General features: G+C 41.9%; 1 protein-coding gene across 2 annotated transcripts; it reads right to left on the reverse strand.

Annotated features, from left to right (window-relative positions):
- Positions 1 to 1,527: 1,527 nt before the first annotated feature.
- LOC6632006 (uncharacterized) lies at positions 1,528 to 19,840 on the reverse strand. Of its 2 annotated transcripts, XM_002055343.4 has the most exons (4): positions 4,926 to 5,112; positions 3,306 to 3,592; positions 2,229 to 2,631; positions 1,528 to 2,170 (listed from the first exon to the last, which is right to left on the reverse strand). In XM_002055343.4, exons 2-4 carry the CDS (start codon positions 3,350 to 3,352, stop codon positions 1,946 to 1,948), a joined length of 675 nt encoding a protein of 224 aa, XP_002055379.1. In that variant the 5' UTR covers positions 3,353 to 3,592; positions 4,926 to 5,112; the 3' UTR covers positions 1,528 to 1,945. The 2 variants fall into 2 exon arrangements, with proteins under 2 accessions (XP_002055379.1, XP_015026670.1); XM_015171184.3 differs by lacking the exons at positions 3,306 to 3,592; positions 4,926 to 5,112 and adding an exon at positions 18,742 to 19,840.
- Positions 19,841 to 20,895: the final 1,055 nt, after the last annotated feature.

A 20,895-nucleotide genomic window follows, 5' to 3' on the forward strand; every position in this document is an offset into this window, starting at 1 on the left:
TAATCTCAAAAAAAAAAAAAAAAAGAAAAAAAAAAATATATATATATATATATATATATATGTAAACTCTAAACTGTAATCTATAATCTATATAATCAACAGGCTCTGCTTAGGGCACACTCTAATCAATGTTAATTTCTTGAGCGCACGAAATGGAAGTGTATTCAGTTAGTTGGATGGTTTCTAAAATCAGTTAGCTCCAGATAGATATTAAAATATATATATATGTATATAAATATGTATAAATACTTATGCATATATATGTATATAACATATATATATGCATATGCATATGCATATGAAGATCTTGTGCGGGCTAGTTGCAATAGTTATTGATCGTCCGCTCAGTTTTCGCAATTTGCAGGCTGCCTTCCCACCCCCACTCCCCCTCCCCAAGCACCAACCCCCAACCCCACAAAAACACTATGTCCTTTCTTACATACATTTTGTATACCACACACACAAACACACACACACGCAGTCCGGCACGTACATATACACACACGTTTATATATATATATATATTTATACATGTATATATCAGTGAAATCGCCAGACTCAGCGTTAGGCGTCGGTTTGGAAGCGATGGTGGCGGCGGCGGCAACAAAGACATAAACACATAAACAACGGCAACTGTGACTGCAGAACAACAACAACAACAATAACAACAACAACTAATGAACAACATTAGCAGCATCAGCAGAAGCAGCGGCAGGCACACTAAAATAGTCGAGTCATGTTTACTTTATCAATATACTTACACCTATATATATATTTGTCGATATATAATATATACACGAAAACCTCTTCACACAAACACACACACACACACACACACACACAAATTTCTTTTTATGTATTGTACAACAACAAAGATCGTGAATTATTGTAAAACACAAAAAAAAAAAAAAAACAGGAATTCAAAATTTGATTGTGAGTAAAAACATCTACAACAACCAACAACAAATAAATGCAGTTTGCAAAATTTTAGTGATATCGAGATTTTTGCCTTGTCCACGACAACCCAGATGGAATCCTGAAACATACTTAACATTATTGAAGTTGATGGCGGCATATGTTGGATCAATCATCGGAATCTGTTGTATTATGAATCCCTTGGCGTTTCAGGAAAAAGAGAGCGAGAGAGTAAGCCAAAGCACTGTCGTGTAGTGTGAGCGAGATAAGAGGACAGCTATGCCGCTCTACCACACAAGTCATATGTATTTCTTGCTCTCTTGCTCTTGCTCTTGAATGCGAGTTAATAGAAAGGATTGAGTCTTGCCGTTAATATTAATAGGAATTCTTTATTTTGGAAATTAGCTAAAAAGTAAACTTTTTCAATAAGTAATGCGTACAAATTCTCGATAGGCACATACATATTCATGTGCATAGGTAATTGTATATATTTAGTATGTTTTTAAGTATATAAATTATAAAACTACAGACTATGTGGTAATTGATAACTGCTATGCAACTATGCAACCCCCCTGCCATCTGTCGCCCCCTTCCTCCCATTACAATCTCGGCATTTAAATAACTAGTAAATACAAAATGTATTTCGCATTTCTCTAGATCCCTAGTTCTTGTTTTTTTTTTGTGTTTTAGGTTATGTACAATTTTGGACTAGATGCTGTTTAGGAATATTTACAATGCTGCATAGACCAAGTAAAAAAAAAAAAAAAAAAAAAAAAATAAAGTACATATATGTACACGGATATACAATACTCTAAGATCTTAAATCGAAGTAAATACAACGCCATTTGGTTAGCCAATAGCCAGAGGCCACCGATAGATGGCGTTAGCGTAGTGTAGTTGAAGTACAAATTCCATTTCTAGTCAATTTCAATGCCACAAGCGAAAAATCTCTTTGTTTCTCTCTCCTCTTCTTCTTTTGTGGTCGCATCAGCTCTCTGGTCGCATCAGCTCTCTGGTGCCACCAATCCGTTCAGATGTGCAGCGTTGCACCTGGCATGGCAACAGAAATGGCACCGGCTGCCGCCTGAGAGAGGCGCTCATCCTTGGCGGATGTCTGCGGCTGCATGTCCTTGTGCTGCTCCACATCGATCACCACACAGTCGTAAGGCGGCGGGGGCAGATCACACTTCACCACACTGTCATAGCTCGGCGGCAAGGAGTCCACAATGCGTAGCACATCATTCTGGGAGTTGATCTGCAATACAGCAATGATCTTGCCGTCATCATGTCGCCCAATAGCCATAAACACTTACGTGATGCAGTGCGCCATTGCCGGCACGATTGCCCGCCTCGTCGATGGGCCCGGCCCAAATGCAGACGCCCATGCGATGTGTCACATAGCCGCAGATGATCACGCTAATCACCAGCATGCCGATCCCGAGGGCAAAGACCAGCCAGCGGGACTCGGGACTGTCGTGCATGTCATGCAGATTCTTTTCCAGCTGCAGGGCGCACAGTATCAGAACCGGCACTGCCACCATGGCCACAAGCAGATCCACAATCGGACGCTGGTTACCTGGCCCGGCATTGACTGGGCTACGTCCTCCGCCCACTGTCTGCCCGCCATGCTGCGAGTGAGAGCCGAAGTTCTGGTTGCTGCTGTTCGGCGTCAGCGTGGAGCGGGCCACCACGGTGTTGTGGTTCTGTAGCACCATGCTGTTAATCAAGGAGAGAGAGAGAACATGAATGAGTATCATTTGAAAGGCATGCAACTTAAAGTTAGGATTAATTATGATATGGTAAATAAGTTTGGCAGGATTCACTATGGTATGGTATATCTATAAAAAAAAAAAAAACAAGGACTTTAGTCGGGAGTAACCGATTAGTTAATACCCTTTATAAGCATTCTTCAATAATATCGGTGTTTGAGGTCTTCAGTTTGCCATACAAAAGAGTTTCAGTTTTCTCAAATTTGGGGAAAACAGGGAAGAATATTGGTATGTTTGATGTATCTAGCTCAAGCTCTGTCTTAAAATCGATATTATAAAGAAGCTTGGGCTGTTCACAGACTGACATGGATAGATCGACTTAGATCGCCCTCTTGATCGGAGACGCTTGTTCCTGCTCGTTGCGTACATTAGCAAAAAGCTATTATATCCTTTTTACTCATGTCAATGGGCGAGGATATTTATAAATGAAAATTGTGTTTATATTTGTTTTTAATCAACGCCTGCCTGAGTTCAGCAATGTTGAAAGCAGGTTGCAGTTGGTTCGAATCCGCAACCGAACCATCGACTTTCTTTTTCTTAGCTGGCAGGCCCTGCCTCATATATATGTAGATCGCAGCTGTTTGTACCTGGACTGCTGGATCTTATATCTTTTGTGCATACCTGGGATCAAAGGCGTTGCTCAGCAATAAGTCGTAGACGGCGCGCATTTTGGTCCGTTTTCGTTTTCGATTTCGATTTGTGTTTCGGCTACTTGAACGCTTGCGTTTTATTGATATCAATTGGTTATTTTATGATTGTTTTATTTGCATGTTGGTCAATGAATTCAATATGTAAAGTATCCGAGAGCATTTGCTAGCAGAGACAATTAATTGTCTAACTCGGGTTTCTTTTTTTTTTGTAGCTCTGCTTATCAGCTTGAAATTGAAATGCGTGTCGAGTCCCCAAATCTAAAAAGATTCTTACATGAAACGCGGAGTTCCAAGAGAGTTAAGTTAATGAGAATTGGGACAGCAATTCCCTGTTGGATCTGATTTCTATATCCGTTGCATTCATTGAGTAGAAGCCGAGCTACGCTGTAGTTGGGATGACGAATGTTGGGAAACTGAAGCGACCTCGCCTCAAATAGAAATTCATTGGAAGGCCACAATCAATTATAGTGAAATTCATTTAAAGTCGTCTATTTCTGCTGCTGTCATCGATTTTATTTTGCACTTTTCTTTCATTGTATATTCAATAATTGAAAACTCTGCTTTTACGTCTTGCGCTGTGCTCATTTGCTATTCCATTTGCATACGTGCATATTGTTTGTTCTACTTGTAACTCACTCATATCGATACAGGGTTTTCCCCAAGACTGACAAAAGGGCCAACAAGGTAAGCTAATTGTGGTTAACTAAGCATCGGATCATATGGCTGCCATATTAGTTGTCAATTAAATGTTCAGCTCGAGATATCAGACTTGGCTCCAATAGGAACAATCGGGCGAAAAGAATGCGTTGGCTTTAAAGCACTTCTAAGCCACAAAGAAGGGTGCAAGGGTATTTAATTGTTGGCTTGCCGAAGATAGCATTTTATCTGCTCCATTGAAAGCGGTCTATTTCATGGGTAAGCGTATTTTGTAATATTAGTTGCTAAGGTCTTCATATTAACTTTGCACAGCTGCTACTCTTGATGGCGGGACGCATTTATTTGAGTAGAAGCTGATCGAAATAATTTACATTTGAATTAATGTGTATATATACTTATATATGCAAATTCATACAGAGACTTGCTTCGCGATGGAGCATGGATCGCATTAAAACGACGGAGGCCGGCCAATGCGGCGTATACTCAATGTGCAGATGTGCAGCTGCAACGGGCGAAACAGCTGCACAATTGCCATTTATCAATATGCATTGATGCTGGCCGATTCTAACGCTCAAGAGAGAACAGCTTGCTGCTGGAGTGGATGTGAGTGATGACGGAGAGGGGGGGGGGGGATATGGGGGGCAATTTGCGTGTGTGCATCACGAGAATTTCGAGTGTACTTGAGAGGCAGCTGATAAGCCGCAACGACAATGGCGCCAGAGGCTGCCGATAGTGGGGCATGGGAAGAGGGGAGCGGGACGCGGTTTTTGTTTTTGTTTTTGTTTTATTGTTGCTTGTTTTTATTGGCACATTGAGCGATAATTTCAATTAATTCTATTGTTTTTATTATTTTATATATGTATACAAATATATATGTATATTTATAAATAGACACATAAACAAATTGGCCGGCGAGTTGCCGGCTGCCAAGTACCAAGGGGCAGCTCGACACCTGCCAATTAACACTTTGGGGGCCAGCATTTAGTTCTCAACAGCAACAACAACAACAACGATAACAACAACAACGACAACGATCGACGACTCAGAATTGAAACCGAAACTGAAGCGAATTTAGCGAGCTGAAACCATCACGAAGCGAACCTCACCGGGCAAATGTTGAAGCATAACTGGAAAAGTGCATAGGAAAGCGGAAAAACGAAGCAAGAGCAGCAAATGACAAATTGTAAATCACAAACTGCAAGCTCCAGAGTATTTGTCAACGGCGAACGGCAACGCTGCGTATGCGCAATATGAGACGACTTCAGCAGCAACAACAACAACAACAACAACAGCAACAATAGCGCGCTGCACAGTGTCTGTAGCTCTTGTGAGTGTTATCCCCATAGTGCCTTGTGGTAATTGCCAAGTTCGTAATGCATAGGTCTCATTTTGGCTCTTTCCCTTGGGCTAACCGGTTCGCACAGCCCACAAGACTCACAATTCGATCTGCAGGCACACAAAAGTCGAACTCAGCAAGCAGCTCACGCTTGAATACCCTGTACCCTTTGAACAAGAGTGGGCTGTTATAGACCCACCGAGCCAATGCGAGGAAATCAGGAGAGCCTACGCTGCCAAAAAGCAGCTCGGCACTGATAAAGGGTATCTCCTAGTCGGGCACTCTCAATTAGAGAGCTTTTACTCAATGTTGTTGTAGTTGTTGTGTGCTCCCCAGCGATCTTTTGCAGTCAAAGATCGTCGGAAGATCCGTTCCGATCCATAACTGACCCGTGACCCGCACAGAGAAGACTTTGCAATAATATATTTTCATAATTAAATAGCAATTAGTAAATGATACGGCGAATAAACGAATGGAAAGGTTTTGTTTTATTTTCAAATAATTCAGCAATTTATATACGCTTGCAGGGGAGCTTTGCATACCCTGTAGATGTAAATAAGTCGAAAATAGGGTATAATAGTTTCGTGCAAATCAATGTAACAGGCAGAAAAAGATATTAGTATACTTCTATTCTATTATTCTCTATTATATTATATATATATATATATTATCTGTACTTTTAATGATAAGCCAGAATACTCGTCAGCCCATCTGTCAATATTTTCCAGATGCAATATCAACTTGCTTGATAAAAGAAAAACCAGATTGAATCCGGCATTCGATTGCCAAGGCTTAATCATAAGCCATCGACTCATCTTTGAGCTGTCTCTGACCAGATGAGCTCAAGGAGATCAATAACCAACTAGTTACTTGTACTAGTAAGTTTAGGCCCAGCAAAGTGGCAGTCGGCAACTTGTTAGGGAAAGCATCTGAAGTCAGCTACTGTATTGGTATTGGAATCGCAGTGCGAGCTGCTCTTCGTATTCTTTTTCTTGCAGCTGTTGTTGCTGGAGGTCAACACAAAAACCGCTGACACTGACAATGATGACGATCATGATGATGATGATGATGATGATGATGACGTTTGATTCATTAAGTTGTGAATAGAGAGTATCGACCATGTGGCCGCCGGCCAGCGAGAGACAACATACAACAAATTGCACGTCGCAGCTGGAAGCGCGTGATTTTTAAAGTATATTTTCGCTTCGTAATTAATTGGCTTTTGTCAGCGATAAGAGTGCGCAGAAGTTGAAGCAGCAGCAGCAGCAGCAGCTCATTAATAACAATTATTGCAATGTACAAAGCTAATATTTGCTTGGGAAAGTGGGTGCAGATACGCGCATGTACCCACAGATACAATATTTAAGATACAGATACAATATCTTGCGCTCAGATGACAAATGCAAATATTTATGCGCTGTCAATAACAGTTTCATTAGGCGTGCCAGCACGGGCGGGGCCACACTCTTCTTGACTGATAAGGCAATGCCACTGACTGCGACTGCGACTGCGACTGGGACTGCGACTCCTGCACCCTAACGAGCCGGTTAACGGTCTGCCCTGAGAAGATTGTTGACTCGCATCATCAGTAAAAACAACAATAACAGCCCGAACAGCTTCAGTTATTGATTTATGTGATTGCTCCGCTTAGTTAACGGCCGGACAATCCTCAGATACTCTGTTTGCCTGGCGGTTGCACTTGGCGTATACTTAACATATTGGGTGTGAAACTGTGTGTTGGATAACCAGCCTGGCGCCTGGGAAAGTCACCGCGAATGGGCGAATACGAGATCATACTCGGATATTTGAGCAGTTGCGCTGACTCATCGTGAAATTGTGGTCACTATTTGTTTGGCTAACAAGTGTCTAACTAAATAATGAGCCACAAATATGACTCTCGTCTATGTTTACATAGGCATATCTGTCCTGCGAGTGTATCTGTATCTCATGCACTCATGAATCAGTTAGAACGCAGGTTCAAGTGCAAGTGCTGTGGGTCAACTAGGACAAACACTGAGTCGGACTGCAACTGCATGCCAGACATAACAATGCGACAGTTGCAAAAACTAGATGCTAGAAATTCTGGTTGAGCAGGTGCTCTGGGTTCATCTATATCTATGTACAGCTTTCCAGAGCATTTCCTGTTCTTTTTACAGCCAGATGGAATGCTTCTAATGGAATATCCATTAGTCATCCGGCCGAAGTCTCCACTACGCTGTCTAGTTTCAGAAGATCCCAAAACCAGTTGATTTCCTAACAAACCTCTATGGTTTGAAGTTCCAAGAGACCAAGGACTACCAATTAGCTTACGAGCCTAGCTGGTTCGAGCCTGGCACTCCAATTTATTGTTTACCACGAACCGAAACTTAAAATAGATTATCGCAGAGCCAGCTTTAAATAAGCATGTCGTTTAAGGATGGGACGTGGAGCGCTGTTGAATGATACCAACTTTCTTTCTTCTTTGTGTTCATTTCCTGATAAAACCAATAATCAAATATATATTTCACATTTGACATAAATGAGGAAGTCTAATTAATAACTGTTCGATTTTCGATCCGAGATCAGACGTGCCTAGACACCGGCTTCCACTCACTTGGCATACTCGATTACTCTGAATATTCATTCATGAATTTCCACCGAGCAAATGAATTCTCGCCTTGCTGTCATTGACCAGCAGCAGCAGCGGCAGCATCAACGAATTTTACTGATGCCTTACATATAATATATATGTATACATATTCATATATATATATATAATATAATAATATATATGTATACATATTCATATATATATATATATATATTTACTTACGGCGCATATTTTGAATATAGTCGTACAGTCGTCTGTGCTTGTTGTTGTTTGTGTTTGATAAACAACTGAAAACAAGGGCGCGTGAAAAACTTCCTGGGCCTATCTCGTGGCAGTCATTAAAGTGTCATCGGGGCGAAAAACAACCTTAACATATTGCCTATAATAAAAGTACCTTGTGACATCTAAATGCACGCCCACAACAGATTGAGTGAGCGTCTAATGCAGTCTAACGGAATATGACGATAGTCGGACACCAGGAGCCAGGATCAATCTGCCAAGTGCATGTTGCGTGGGCCTTGTAATTCTCAAGTTGTATTTACCGGTGTCGTTGCCCAGGCTGTTTTTCACTATTTCCCGTTTCCGCCCATATTCCGCACGTGGAAATATTTGAGCTGGAACCGCTTTTGTAAGCCCGCCCAGCTAATTGGGTCGATATAAGCCAAGAGGCCAAGACTCATATGGAATGTTTTTATATTGACATTAAATAGCTTGTTTACCAACTGCATGTATTTCAACCTTTAAACATGTCTAGACTTTCTGCAGATTTTGCGTTTGTTTATATTTCGCTGTTGCTCTTGTTGCTCGGAACTGGCTTTCAATGCGGACTTCTTGTGTGGCTTGCAATTTCGCTTAATCGAAGGTTTCCAAGCTCAAAGCTTCCCCGAGCTGCATAATCAGCATTTAAAAGAACGTGTACTATACATGCTTGCGATTTAATTTTAAATAAATAAAGTCGAGAGTGCACGACACGGAGATAGCCTAAGTTAAAGCCAACCTAAAAAGTTCTTCTTTCTTAAATAATGTTTGGGTTGAAAGTCCGATTGGCCTGAGCGCTGATATATGGGCCACTCTCGTGCAAAAATCTTAATAGTTTTGGGGTGCCTTAGCTCAGTACAAACAAACAATACTAATATGAATATGCTCATCATTTCTACAGCGCACCCTGGTGAGAAATTTCCATCATACCCGCTGAGCACACAATTATAGGGTATACACATACAAAAAAACAAAATTGTCTGTTGGCCGTGAGCGGGCGCTGTAAAGATTGTCGCTTCCATTGCGTATTTATACCCTGAACCCATTAAAAATGGGTATAAGGGTATATTGTATTTGTGCAAAATCCAAATGAATGCAACAGGCAGAAGGAAGCATCTCCGACCCAATAAAGTATATATATTCTTGATCAGCATCAATAGCCGAGTCGATCTAGCCATGTCCGTTTGTCTGTCCGCCCGTCCGTCCGTCCGTCCGTCCGTATGTATGGTTACTTTTTCTGTAATTCTATTTAAGTTCATTTTTTTATCATAAGTGCTTAATTCAAAATTATGATCCACATCGACAAAATGGCGAGGAGTTTTTTTTTTTCAAAATCGAGGTAGGTGCGAAAATCGAAACTTTTTTGATGATTTGTTTTTAATATCTCGGGTAATAGTTCCGTGCGGAGATATGACGTTCCAAAACGACATAACTCCGCGCGGAGATATGACGTTCCAAAACGACATAACTCCGCGCGGAGATATGACGTTCCAAAACGACATAACTCCGCGCGGAGATATGACGTTCCAAAACGACATAACTCCGCGCGGAGATATGACGTTCCAAAACGACATAACTCCGCGCGGATATGATATGACCTTCCAAATCATCAAGATTTTTTTCAAAATCGAGGTCGGTGCGAAAATCGAAACTTTTTCGATGATTTTTTTTTAATATCTACGGTAATAGCTCCGCGTGGAGATATGACGTTCCAAAACGACATAACTCCGCGCGGAGATATGACGTTTCAAAACGACATAACTCCGCGCGGAGATATGACGTTCCAAAACCACATAGCTCCGCGTGGAGATATGACGTTCCAAAACGATATAACTCCGCGCGGATATGATATGACCTTCCAAATCATCAAGATTTTTTTCAAAATCGAGGTCGGTGCGAAAATCGAAACTTTTTCGATGATTTTTTTTTAATATCTACGGTAATAGCTCCGCGTGGAGATATGACGTTCCAAAACGACATAACTCCGCGCGGAGATATGACGTTCCAAAACGACATAACTCCGCGCGGAGATATGACGTTTCAAAACGACATAACTCCGCGCGGATATGATATGACCTTCCAAATCATCACGATTTTTTTCAAAATCGAGGTCGGTGCGAAAATCGAAACTTTTTCGATGATTTTTTTTAATATCTAGGGTAATAGCTCCGCGCGGAGATATGACGTTCCAAAACGACATAACTCCGCGTGGAGATATGACGTTCCAAAACAACATTACTCCGCGCGGAGATATGACGATCCAAAACGACATAACTCCGCGTGGAGATATGACGTTCCAAAATGACAAAGCTCCGCGTGGAGATATGACGTTCCAAAACGACATAACTCCGCGTGGAGATATGACGTTCCAAAACGACATAGCTCCGCGTGGAGATATGACGTTCCAAAACGACATAATTCCACGTGGAGATATGACGTTCCAAAACGACATAGCTCCGCGTGGAGATATGACGTTCCAAAACGACATAACTCCGCGTGGAGATATGACGTTCCAAAACGACATAACTCCGCGCGGAGATATGACGTTCCAAAACCACATAGCTCCGCGTGGAGATATGACGTTCCAAAACGACATAACTCCGCGCGGAGATATGACGTTCCAAAACGACATAACTCCGCGCGGATATGATATGACCTTCCAAATCATCAAGATTTTTTTCAAAATCGAGGTCGGTGCGAAAATCGAAACTTTTTCGATGATTTTTTTTTAATATCTACGGTAATAGCTCCGCGTGGAGATATGACGTTCCAAAACGACATAACTCCGCGCGGAGATATGACGTTTCAAAACGACATAACTCCGCGCGGAGATATGACGTTCCAAAACCACATAGCTCCGCGTGGAGATATGACGTTCCAAAACGATATAACTCCGCGCGGATATGATATGACCTTCCAAATCATCAAGATTTTTTTCAAAATCGAGGTCGGTGCGAAAATCGAAACTTTTTCGATGATTTTTTTTTAATATCTACGGTAATAGCTCCGCGTGGAGATATGACGTTCCAAAACGACATAACTCCGCGCGGAGATATGACGTTCCAAAACGACATAACTCCGCGCGGAGATATGACGTTTCAAAACGACATAACTCCGCGCGGATATGATATGACCTTCCAAATCATCACGATTTTTTTCAAAATCGAGGTCGGTGCGAAAATCGAAACTTTTTCGATGATTTTTTTTAATATCTAGGGTAATAGATCCGCGCGGAGATATGACGTTCCAAAACGACATAACTCCGCGTGGAGATATGACGTTCCAAAACAACATTACTCCGCGCGGAGATATGACGATCCAAAACGACATAACTCCGCGTGGAGATATGACGTTCCAAAATGACAAAGCTCCGCGTGGAGATATGACGTTCCAAAACGACATAACTCCGCGTGGAGATATGACGTTCCAAAACGACATAGCTCCGCGTGGAGATATGACGTTCCAAAACGACATAATTCCACGTGGAGATATGACGTTCCAAAACGACATAGCTCCGCGTGGAGATATGACGTTCCAAAACGACATAACTCCGCGTGGAGATATGACGTTCCAAAACGACATAGCTCCGCGCGGATATGATATGACCTTCCGAATCATCACGATTTTTTTCAAATTCAAGGTCGGTGCGAAAATCGAAACGTTTTCGATGATTTTTTTTAATATCTAGGGTAATAGCTCCGCGCGGAGATATGACGTTCCAAAACGACATAACTCCGCGTGGAGATATGACGTTCCAAAACCACATAACTCCGCGTGGAGATATGACGTTCCAAAACGACATAACTCCGCGTGGAGATATGACGTTCCAAAACGACATAACTCCGCGCGGATATGATATGACCTTCCAAATCATCACGATTTTTTTCAAAATCGAGGTCGGTGCGAAAATCGAAATTTTTTCGATGATTTTTTTTTAATATCTAGGGTAATAGCTCCGCGTGGAGATATGACGTTCCAAAACGACATAACTCCGCGTGGAGATATGACGATCCAAAACGACATAACTCCGCGTGGAGATATGACCTTCCAAAACGACATAGCTCCGCGTGGAGATATGACGTTCCAAAACGACATAGCTCCGCGTGGAGATATGACGTTCCAAAACGACATAACTCCGCGTGGAGATATGACGTTCCAAAACGACATAACTCCGCGTGGAGATATGACGTTCCAAAACGACATAACTCCGCGTGGAGATATGACGTTCCAAAACGACATAACTCCGCGTGGAGATATGACGATCCAAAACGACATAACTCCGCGTGGAGATATGACGTTCCAAAACAACATAGCTCCGCGTGGAGATATGACGTTCCAAAACGACATAACTCCGCGTGGAGATATGACGTTCCAAAACGACATAGCTCCGCGTGGAGATATGACGTTCCAAAACGACATAACTCCGCGTGGAGATATGACGTTCCAAAACGACATAGCTCCGCGTGGAGATATGACGCTCCAAAACGACATAACTCCGCGCGGAGATATGACGTTCCAAAACGACATAACTCCGCGTGGAGATATGACGTTCCAAAACGACATAACTCCGCGTGGAGATATGACGTTCCAAAACGACATAACTCCGCGCGGATATGATATGACCTTCCAAATCATCACGATTTTTTTCAAATTCAAGGTCGGTGCGAAAATCGAAACTTTTTTGATGATTTTTTTTAATATCTAGGGTAATAGCTCCGCGCGGAGATATGACGTTCCAAAACGACATAACTCCGCGTGGAGATATGACGTTCCAAAACGACATAACTCCGCGTGGAGATATGACGTTCCAAAACGACATAACTTCGCGCGGATATGATATGACCTTCCAAATCATCACGATTTTTTTCAAATTCAAGGTCGGTGCGAAAATCGAAACTTTTCCGATGATTTTTTTTAATATCTAGGGTAATAACTCCGCGTGGAGATATGACGTTCCAAAACGACATAACTCCGCGTAGAGATATGACGTTCCAAAACGACATAACTCCGCGTGGAGATATGACGTTCCAAAACGACATAACTCCGCGTGGAGATATGACGTTCCAGAACGACATAACTCCGCGTGGAGATATGACAATCCAAAACGACATAACTCCGCGTGGAGATATGACGTTCCAAAACGACATAGCTCCGCGTGGAGATATGACGTTCCAAAACGACATAACTCCGCGTGGAGATATGACGTTCCAAAACGACATAGCTCCGCAAGGATATGATATGACCTTCCGAATCATCACGATTTTTTTCAAATTCAAGGTCGGTGCGAAAATCGAAACTTCTTCGATGATTTTTTTTAATATCTAGGGTAATAGCTCCGCGTGGAGATATGACGTTCCAAAACGACATAGCTCCACGCGGATATGATATGACCTTCCGAATCATCACGATTTTTTTCAAATTCAAGGTCGGTGCGAAAATCGAAACTTCTTCGATGATTTTTTTTAATATCTAGGGTAATAGCTCCGCGTGGAGATATGACGTTCCAAAACGACATAGCTCCGCGCGGAGATATGACGTTCCAAAACGACATAACTCCGCGTGGAGATATGACGTTCCAAAACGACATTACTCCGCGCGGAGATATGACGTTCCAAAATCACATAACTCCGCGCGGAGATATGACGTTCCAAAACGACATAACTCCACGATGATTTTTTTTTTAATATCTAGGGTAATAGCTCCGCGCGGAGATATGACGTTCCAAAACGACATAACTCCGCGCGGAGATATGACGTTCCAAAACGACATAACTCCGCGCGGAGATATGACGTTCCAAAACGACATAACTCCGCGCGGAGATATGACGTTCCAAAACGACATAACTCCGCGCGGAGATATGACGTTCCAAAACGACATAACTCCGCGTGGAGATATGATGTTCCAAAACGACATAACTCCGCGCGGAGGTATGACGTTCCAAAACGACATAACTCTGCGCGGATATGATATGACGTTCCAAAACGACATAAATCCGCGCGGAGATATGACGTTCCAAAACGACATAACTCCGCGCGGATATGATATGACCTTCCCAATCATCACGATTTTTTTCAAAATCGAGGTCGGTGCGAAAATCGAAACTTTTTCGATGATTTTTTTAATATCTCGGGTAATAGTTCCGCGCGAAGATATGACGTTCCAACACGACATAACTTCGCGCGGATATGATATGACCTTCCCAATCATCACGATTTTTTTCAAAATCGAGGTCGGTGCGAAAATCGAAACTTCTTCGATGATTTTTTAATACCTCGGGTAATAGTTCCGCGCGGAGATTAGACGTTCCAAAACGACATAACTCCGCGCGGAGATATGACGAAACGAAATGATATGACCTTCCAAATCATCACGATTTTTTTCAAAATCGAGGTCGGTGCGAAAATCGAAACTTTTTCGATGATTTTTTTTAATATCTAGGGTAATAGCTCCGCGCGGAGATATGACGCTCCAAAACGACATAACTCCGCGCGGAGATATGACGTTCCAAAACGACATAACTCCACGCGGAGATATGACGTTCCAAAACGACATAGCTCCGCGCGGAGATATGACGAAACGAAATGATATGACCTTCCAAATCATCACGATTTTTTTCAAAATCGAGGTCGGTGCGAAAATCGAAACTTTTTCGATGATTTTTTTTTTTAATATCTAGGGTAATAGCTCCGCGCGGAGATATGACGTTCCAAAACGACATAACTCCGCGCGGAGATATGACGTTCCAAAACGACATAACTCCGCGTGGAGATATGACGTTCCAAAACGACATAACTCCGCGTGGAGATATGACGTTCCAAAACGACATAACTCCGCGCGGAGATATGACGTTCCAAAATGACATAGCTCCGCGCGGATATGATATGACCTTTCAAATCATCAAATAATGTCCGACTTTGGAATTTTATACCAGTTTTGACTCGTAAGGATCAGTTCTATCGATTGGCATCAAAAAAAAGGAAATCCAAAATTTTGACCCAAATCGACAAAATGGCAAGGGGTTACATCAGGTTTTTTTTTTAAAATCGAGGTCGGTGCGAAAATCGAAACTTTTTCGATGATGTTTTTTTATATCTCGGGTAATAGCTCCACGCGGAGATATGACGTTCCAAAACGACATAACTCCGCGCGGATATGATACGACCTTCCAAATCATCACGATTGTTTTCAAAATCGAGGTCGGTGCGAAAATCGAAACTTTTTCGATGATTTTGTTAATATCTCGGGTAATAGTTCCGCGCGGAGATATGACGTTCCAAAACGACATAACTCCGCGCGGAGATATGACGTTCCAAAACGACATAACTCCGCGCGGAGGTATGACGTTCCAAAACGACATAACTCCGCGCGGATATGATATGACCTTCCCAATCATCACGATTTTTTTCAAAATCGAGGTCGGTGCGAAAATCGAAACTTTTTCGATGATTTTTTTAATATCTCGGGTAATAGTTCCGCGCGGAGATATGACGTTCCAACACGACATAACTTCGCGCGGAGATATGACGTTCCAAAACGACATAACTCCGCGCGGAGATATGACGTTCCAAAAGGACATAGCTCCGCGCGGATATGATATGACCTTTCAAATCATCAAATAATGTCCGACTTTGGAATTTTATACCAGTTTTGGCTCGTAAGGATCAGTTCTATCGATTGGCATCAAAAAAAAGGAAATCCAAAATTTTGACCCAAATCGACAAAATGGCAAGGGGTTACATCAGGTTTTTTTTTTAAATCGAGGTCGGTGCGAAAATCGAAACTTTTTCGATGATGTTTTTTTATATCTCGGGTAATAGCTCCGCGCGGAGATATGACGTTCCAAAACGACATAACTCCGCGCGGAAATGATATGACCTTCCAAATCATCACGATTTTTTTCAAAATCGAGGTCGGTGCGAAAATCGAAACTTTTTCGACGATTTTTTTTTAATATCTCGGGTAAATAATGTCTGATTTTAAAATGTTATACCTTTTTGAATGCGTAATGATCCCTACCATCAATTGGCATTCAAACAAATTAATCATCGATGGTTTGAAATATATTGTTGACAAAAAACCGACTCGTTCGTAAATTCCATCCTTTTGATGATTTTTTGGAATATTTCCGTCAAATAATGTCCGATTTTGGAATTTTATACCATTTTTGACTCGTAAGGATCAGTTCTATCGATTGTCATCAAAAAAAAGGAAATCCAAAATTTTGACCCAAATCGACAAAATGGCGTAAATTCACTTTTTTTTTCAAAATCGAGATCGGTGCGAAAATCGAAACTTTTTCGATGATTTTTTTTTAATATCTAGGGTAATAGCTCCGCGTGGAGATATGACGTTCCAAAACGACATAACTCCGCGCGGACATATGACGTTCCAACACGACATAACTCCGCGCGGAGATATGACGTTCCAACACGACATAACTCCGCGCGGAGATATGACGTTCCAACACGACATAACTCCGCGCGGAGATATGACGTTCCAAAAGGACATAGCTCCGCGCGGATATGATATGACCTTTCAAATCATCAAATAATGTCCGACTTTGGAATTTTATACCAGTTTTGACTCGTAAGGATCAGTTCTATCGATTGGCATCAAAAAAAAGGAAATCCAAAATTTTGACCCAAATCGACAAAATGGCGTAAATTCACTTTTTTTTCAAAATCGAGATCGGTGCGAAAATCGAAACTTTTTCGATGATTTTTTTTTAATATCTAGGGTAATAGCTCCGCGTGGAGATATGACGTTCCAAGACAACATTACTCCGCGCGGAGATATGATGTTCCAAAACGGCATAACTCCGCGCGGAGATATGACGTTCCAAAATGACATAACATATAAATACGGTATATAGACTGACTGACTGACTGATTGGTGATCAACGTAAGAAGGTGCACGTTAAGACAGGGTTTCGGAGAATTCCACCCGCAAGTGTGGAAAAAGCGGGAAAAACTATTAGATGACACTTTATTGTTTACCATGCGATCGGCCTCAAACATTTTTTACCCGTTTTCGGCTCGTGGAATGAATTCGTTAATTAAACCTTCTTCCTTGGAGCCTACATTTCACATATGTATGTTACATATATTTGAAGCGCCAATCACAGAGTCTGTCAGGACAGGACAGAGAATGGGGATATTTTTCAGCCTGACTCTTGATTTTGATGCTAATTGATTTTTTCTCTTTTCTATTCTTTTTTTTATCTAGTTGTGACTATTCAGCGTTTGACTGCGGCAACATAAATTGTCGACAAACTGATAAAAAAAAAAAAATATTGTTGCTGATATCTATATGACAATTGCGACTAATTGCGAGGCTAGAAAAACTAGCGAAGCGAACATTCCACAGCAACAGAACAGAGCCCAGCTTGAAATATGGCCCAGTTTGTAGCTGTAAACCATGTTTATAGCGTGTCAGATCTGACCCATTCCAGACTGTACACATACATACATGCATACACACATACATATGTGTATGGAGGGTTTGGGGCGGGAAACAGCATTAATGCATTAATTGATCGCAGTGCCGCTTAATTGTGGGTCTCGGAATGGCACATGAAATTCGTTGGCGTTGTCGCATTTTGATTGACTAAATTACGCATCGTTTCAAGGGCAGCCCGGGGGTGAAGACGGCATCGGCAGGGGCTGGGGGAACTAGCCAATTTGCTGTAAAAATTCTAGACGCTGCTATGGATGCTGAGTGGTTCGGTATTTGTTACTCACGGTTCCTGTTTGGTCACGTAGTCATTTGACAATAATTGGAACTTGTCGTTTTTCTTTTTCTTTTCTTGCTCCTCTACATACATACATACATACATATTTACTGTTTTATTTATTTTTTTTCATTCTGGGCTGAACACACATTTTTTGATTATTATTTTCTTGATGTTGTTCTTGTTGTCGCTCAGCTGGACTACGTAAGAATATACGAAAGCCAAAAAGTTCTATATATAGAAAGCAAAGGCAAAAATGTTAATGTCGCTGCCAGCGATTTTTGTTTTGTTTGATTTCATTTTGTTTTCTTAATTTTTTTTTTTTTGTTTTACTTTTGCTGTGTTTGGTTTTACGTATTTTTGCTATCAATAAATTGTTGTTTTAAAATTGATTTGCTCTTATTCAATATGCGCTCAATTCATTTGAATGTTCCTCCCTAACCGATAGCTCGATAACAGCTGTAATCGATATATGATGTCTGCTTGAAAATAACTGTCCTTCCCCTGCAAGTAACGTGCACAGTAGATCCCTTCTCTCCCCCTCCCACAACAATCGATAAATGGGTTAGCAGCTGTTTGCTCTGTTATGTTGTTGTTGCTTATCGTCTGAAGAGTCGCAGTGCCAATCACTGCTAAATTGCTGTGCTGCCCCTTACCCCTGACCCCCTGCGCCCTATGCCATGCTTGCGGCACTTTATTTATAGCGCATAGACGCAATAGCGCAAACGGCAGCGAAGAGCGAGAAACTGAAACATGTTTATGTTTGCTGAATATTTTGTTTGTTTTTTTGCGTTTTTTGTTATTTGTGTTCTTCTTGTTCTTCAATTGTTACTCACATGAAATTGTTGTGGTCTCCGTCCGTCCGTCTGGCGCGCTCCCTCTCTGTCTATCTCAAGTTCTAGTTCTCCTTTTGCTCCTTTTGACGCTTACTTTTCGTGTTTTTTTTGGTTTGGCTTTCTCTCGTGCGCTGCTTCGTTTTGGTTTTCGTTTCTGTTTTCACATTTACAGTTAGGAGAACACCATTAAACAAAACAACAAAAAAAAAACACAACACTTAAGAAAAATAATAACAAGAACCAATCGAAAACTTTAAACAGTTTTTCAACGCAAAATTTTGCACGCGCGTTTTTTGTTGTTTTTTGTTTTCGTTTTTTTATGTGCGAAATGTTTTGATTCTTTTGTGGTTTTATTTAAATTGTTGTTATTCTGTTGTTGCTGTAGCTGAGATCGAGATCGTTGGCATATGTTCAGCGCCTGCGAATGCGCTTTGTGGCAAGTTGAATGCACCTTTTGGTAATCCCACGGATGCGAATGCGTATACGTATGCGTATGCGGATATAATGTATGGCGGCGTTTACCGTTAAATTCTATCTGTGCTGGCTCTGCGTGTACTCGTATCGCTCCTGGCTGAGCCAGAGATTGTGATCCTCGCAGCCGCTCTCAAAAGCCACACGCCAGTGCACCATTACAACTCTGCCTCCAATTGATTGCCCCTCGGGCTATGGCCGCAATGATATTCAAATGCACTAAAGTTGTTGTTGTTGTTGTTGTTGCTCTTCTTCTTCTCTGGCTCTGTTGTTGCCAATGTTGTTTGGGTTTGTTCGCTCGCCGTTCTTCTTCTGTCTCCTCCTCCTTTCCTTCAAGGCTGCTCTTGCTGCCTCTTGGGCCAGCTCAAGTTGAGTGCCAGCAACTTTTACCAGTTTGTTAAGGATCAACAGTGGGCTTTGAACTTTAGACCATGCCAACAACAGCGACAATCACAACGACAACGGGAACGGGAACGGCACGACGTATACGTGACGGACCGGTCTCTGGGATGCGCTACGTACAATGATACCGATACGAAGGCGAACTCTGTAGTTCGATCGAGTGCTTCTCGGCGGGGCGTGGCAGCTTTCAAAGATTTGCTGAACTGAACCGTTTGCGAGCAGCGTTGAGCAGCAACTGTTCGGACGAGTCGAGCGTTGTCGTTGAGGCTGCCGCTGCCGCTGCTGCTGCTGCTGTTGCTGCTGCTGCCGGCATCGTCGTTGGCGCTGACGTCGACGATCATCAAAGATGTTGCACAGTGGGCATGTATAGTTATTTAATGCTGCAAAATAATCACAGCCGAAACAATGTGAAATTGCATTTCAAAGTTGTATAATAAATATGCATGCACAATATACGATCTTAATATGAATACAATTTTTAAGATGTAAGCAATAGTTTCCAGCTGCAGCCATGTCTATGTCCTATGTTCAGTTTGAAAAAAAAAATGTATCTATTAAGTAAGTTGCTTTCCAACAGAAGAAATTTTGAAATGAAACAACAAATGCTGCATCACATTATTTACCATAGATTTTGTTTTAGTGTAACGCGATTCTGGCCCCACAGTACGTCGTCTGCGTAATCAGCTGATGAGCGGCTGAGCGAGTGCTCTCAGCCACTCTCTTACGTTCTCACTCTCTTTCAGTATGTTGGCCTCTCTCTGCTGTTGTTGCTGCTGCTGCTGGCAGGACAAAAGCACACATATATACATATGTATGTATGTGCATATTTCTCGCCGAGACACTGATAAGCGCCTTATCTGATTGCCAAGTGACACAATGAGGTGATGATGTTGATAAGGATGATGATACGCGAACACATTTACGATCGGCACACTCGTCAACCTGAAACCGGGTGCTGCGAAAATAAATCAGTGTAAAATTGCGCACATTTCGCCGAATCTCAGTAGTTAGCGTCATTAAATAAACAGTGCTGGGAAATGCCGAAAGCAACAGATATGTCTCGCTGTGTAGACGATATCAATTCAAATGCATTTTTCCCACATGCATATGCACATGTAAAAAAATTCGCAACCTGTTTGCGCATGTCCCATAAAGAAACTCTTAACCAACAGCTTGTTCAACCGCTTTTCGCTCAGTGTTGATGCAAACGGCCGTAAGCCCGGTATAATCCCTGTTTTGGACACGTTAATACTCTGTCAGATTGTAAAGATACCGCGCGCC

This window comes from Drosophila virilis, chromosome X, assembly GCF_030788295.1.
Source record: "Drosophila virilis strain 15010-1051.87 chromosome X, Dvir_AGI_RSII-ME, whole genome shotgun sequence".
Lineage (NCBI taxonomy): Eukaryota > Metazoa > Arthropoda > Insecta > Diptera > Drosophilidae > Drosophila > Drosophila virilis.

Bases quoted from the DNA above. Each gene is read 5' to 3' on its own strand.
- LOC6632006 (XM_002055343.4), bottom strand. From the start codon at position 3,352: ATGCGCGCCGTCTACGACTTATTGCTGAGCAACGCCTTTGATCCCAG. The intron at 2,632-3,305 runs GTATGCACAAAA...CTTGATTAACAG, and splicing joins AGCAACGCCTTTGATCCCAG to CATGGTGCTACAGAACCACA. The intron at 2,171-2,228 runs GTAAGTGTTTAT...GCTGTATTGCAG, and splicing joins GCAATGGCGCACTGCATCAC to ATCAACTCCCAGAATGATGT.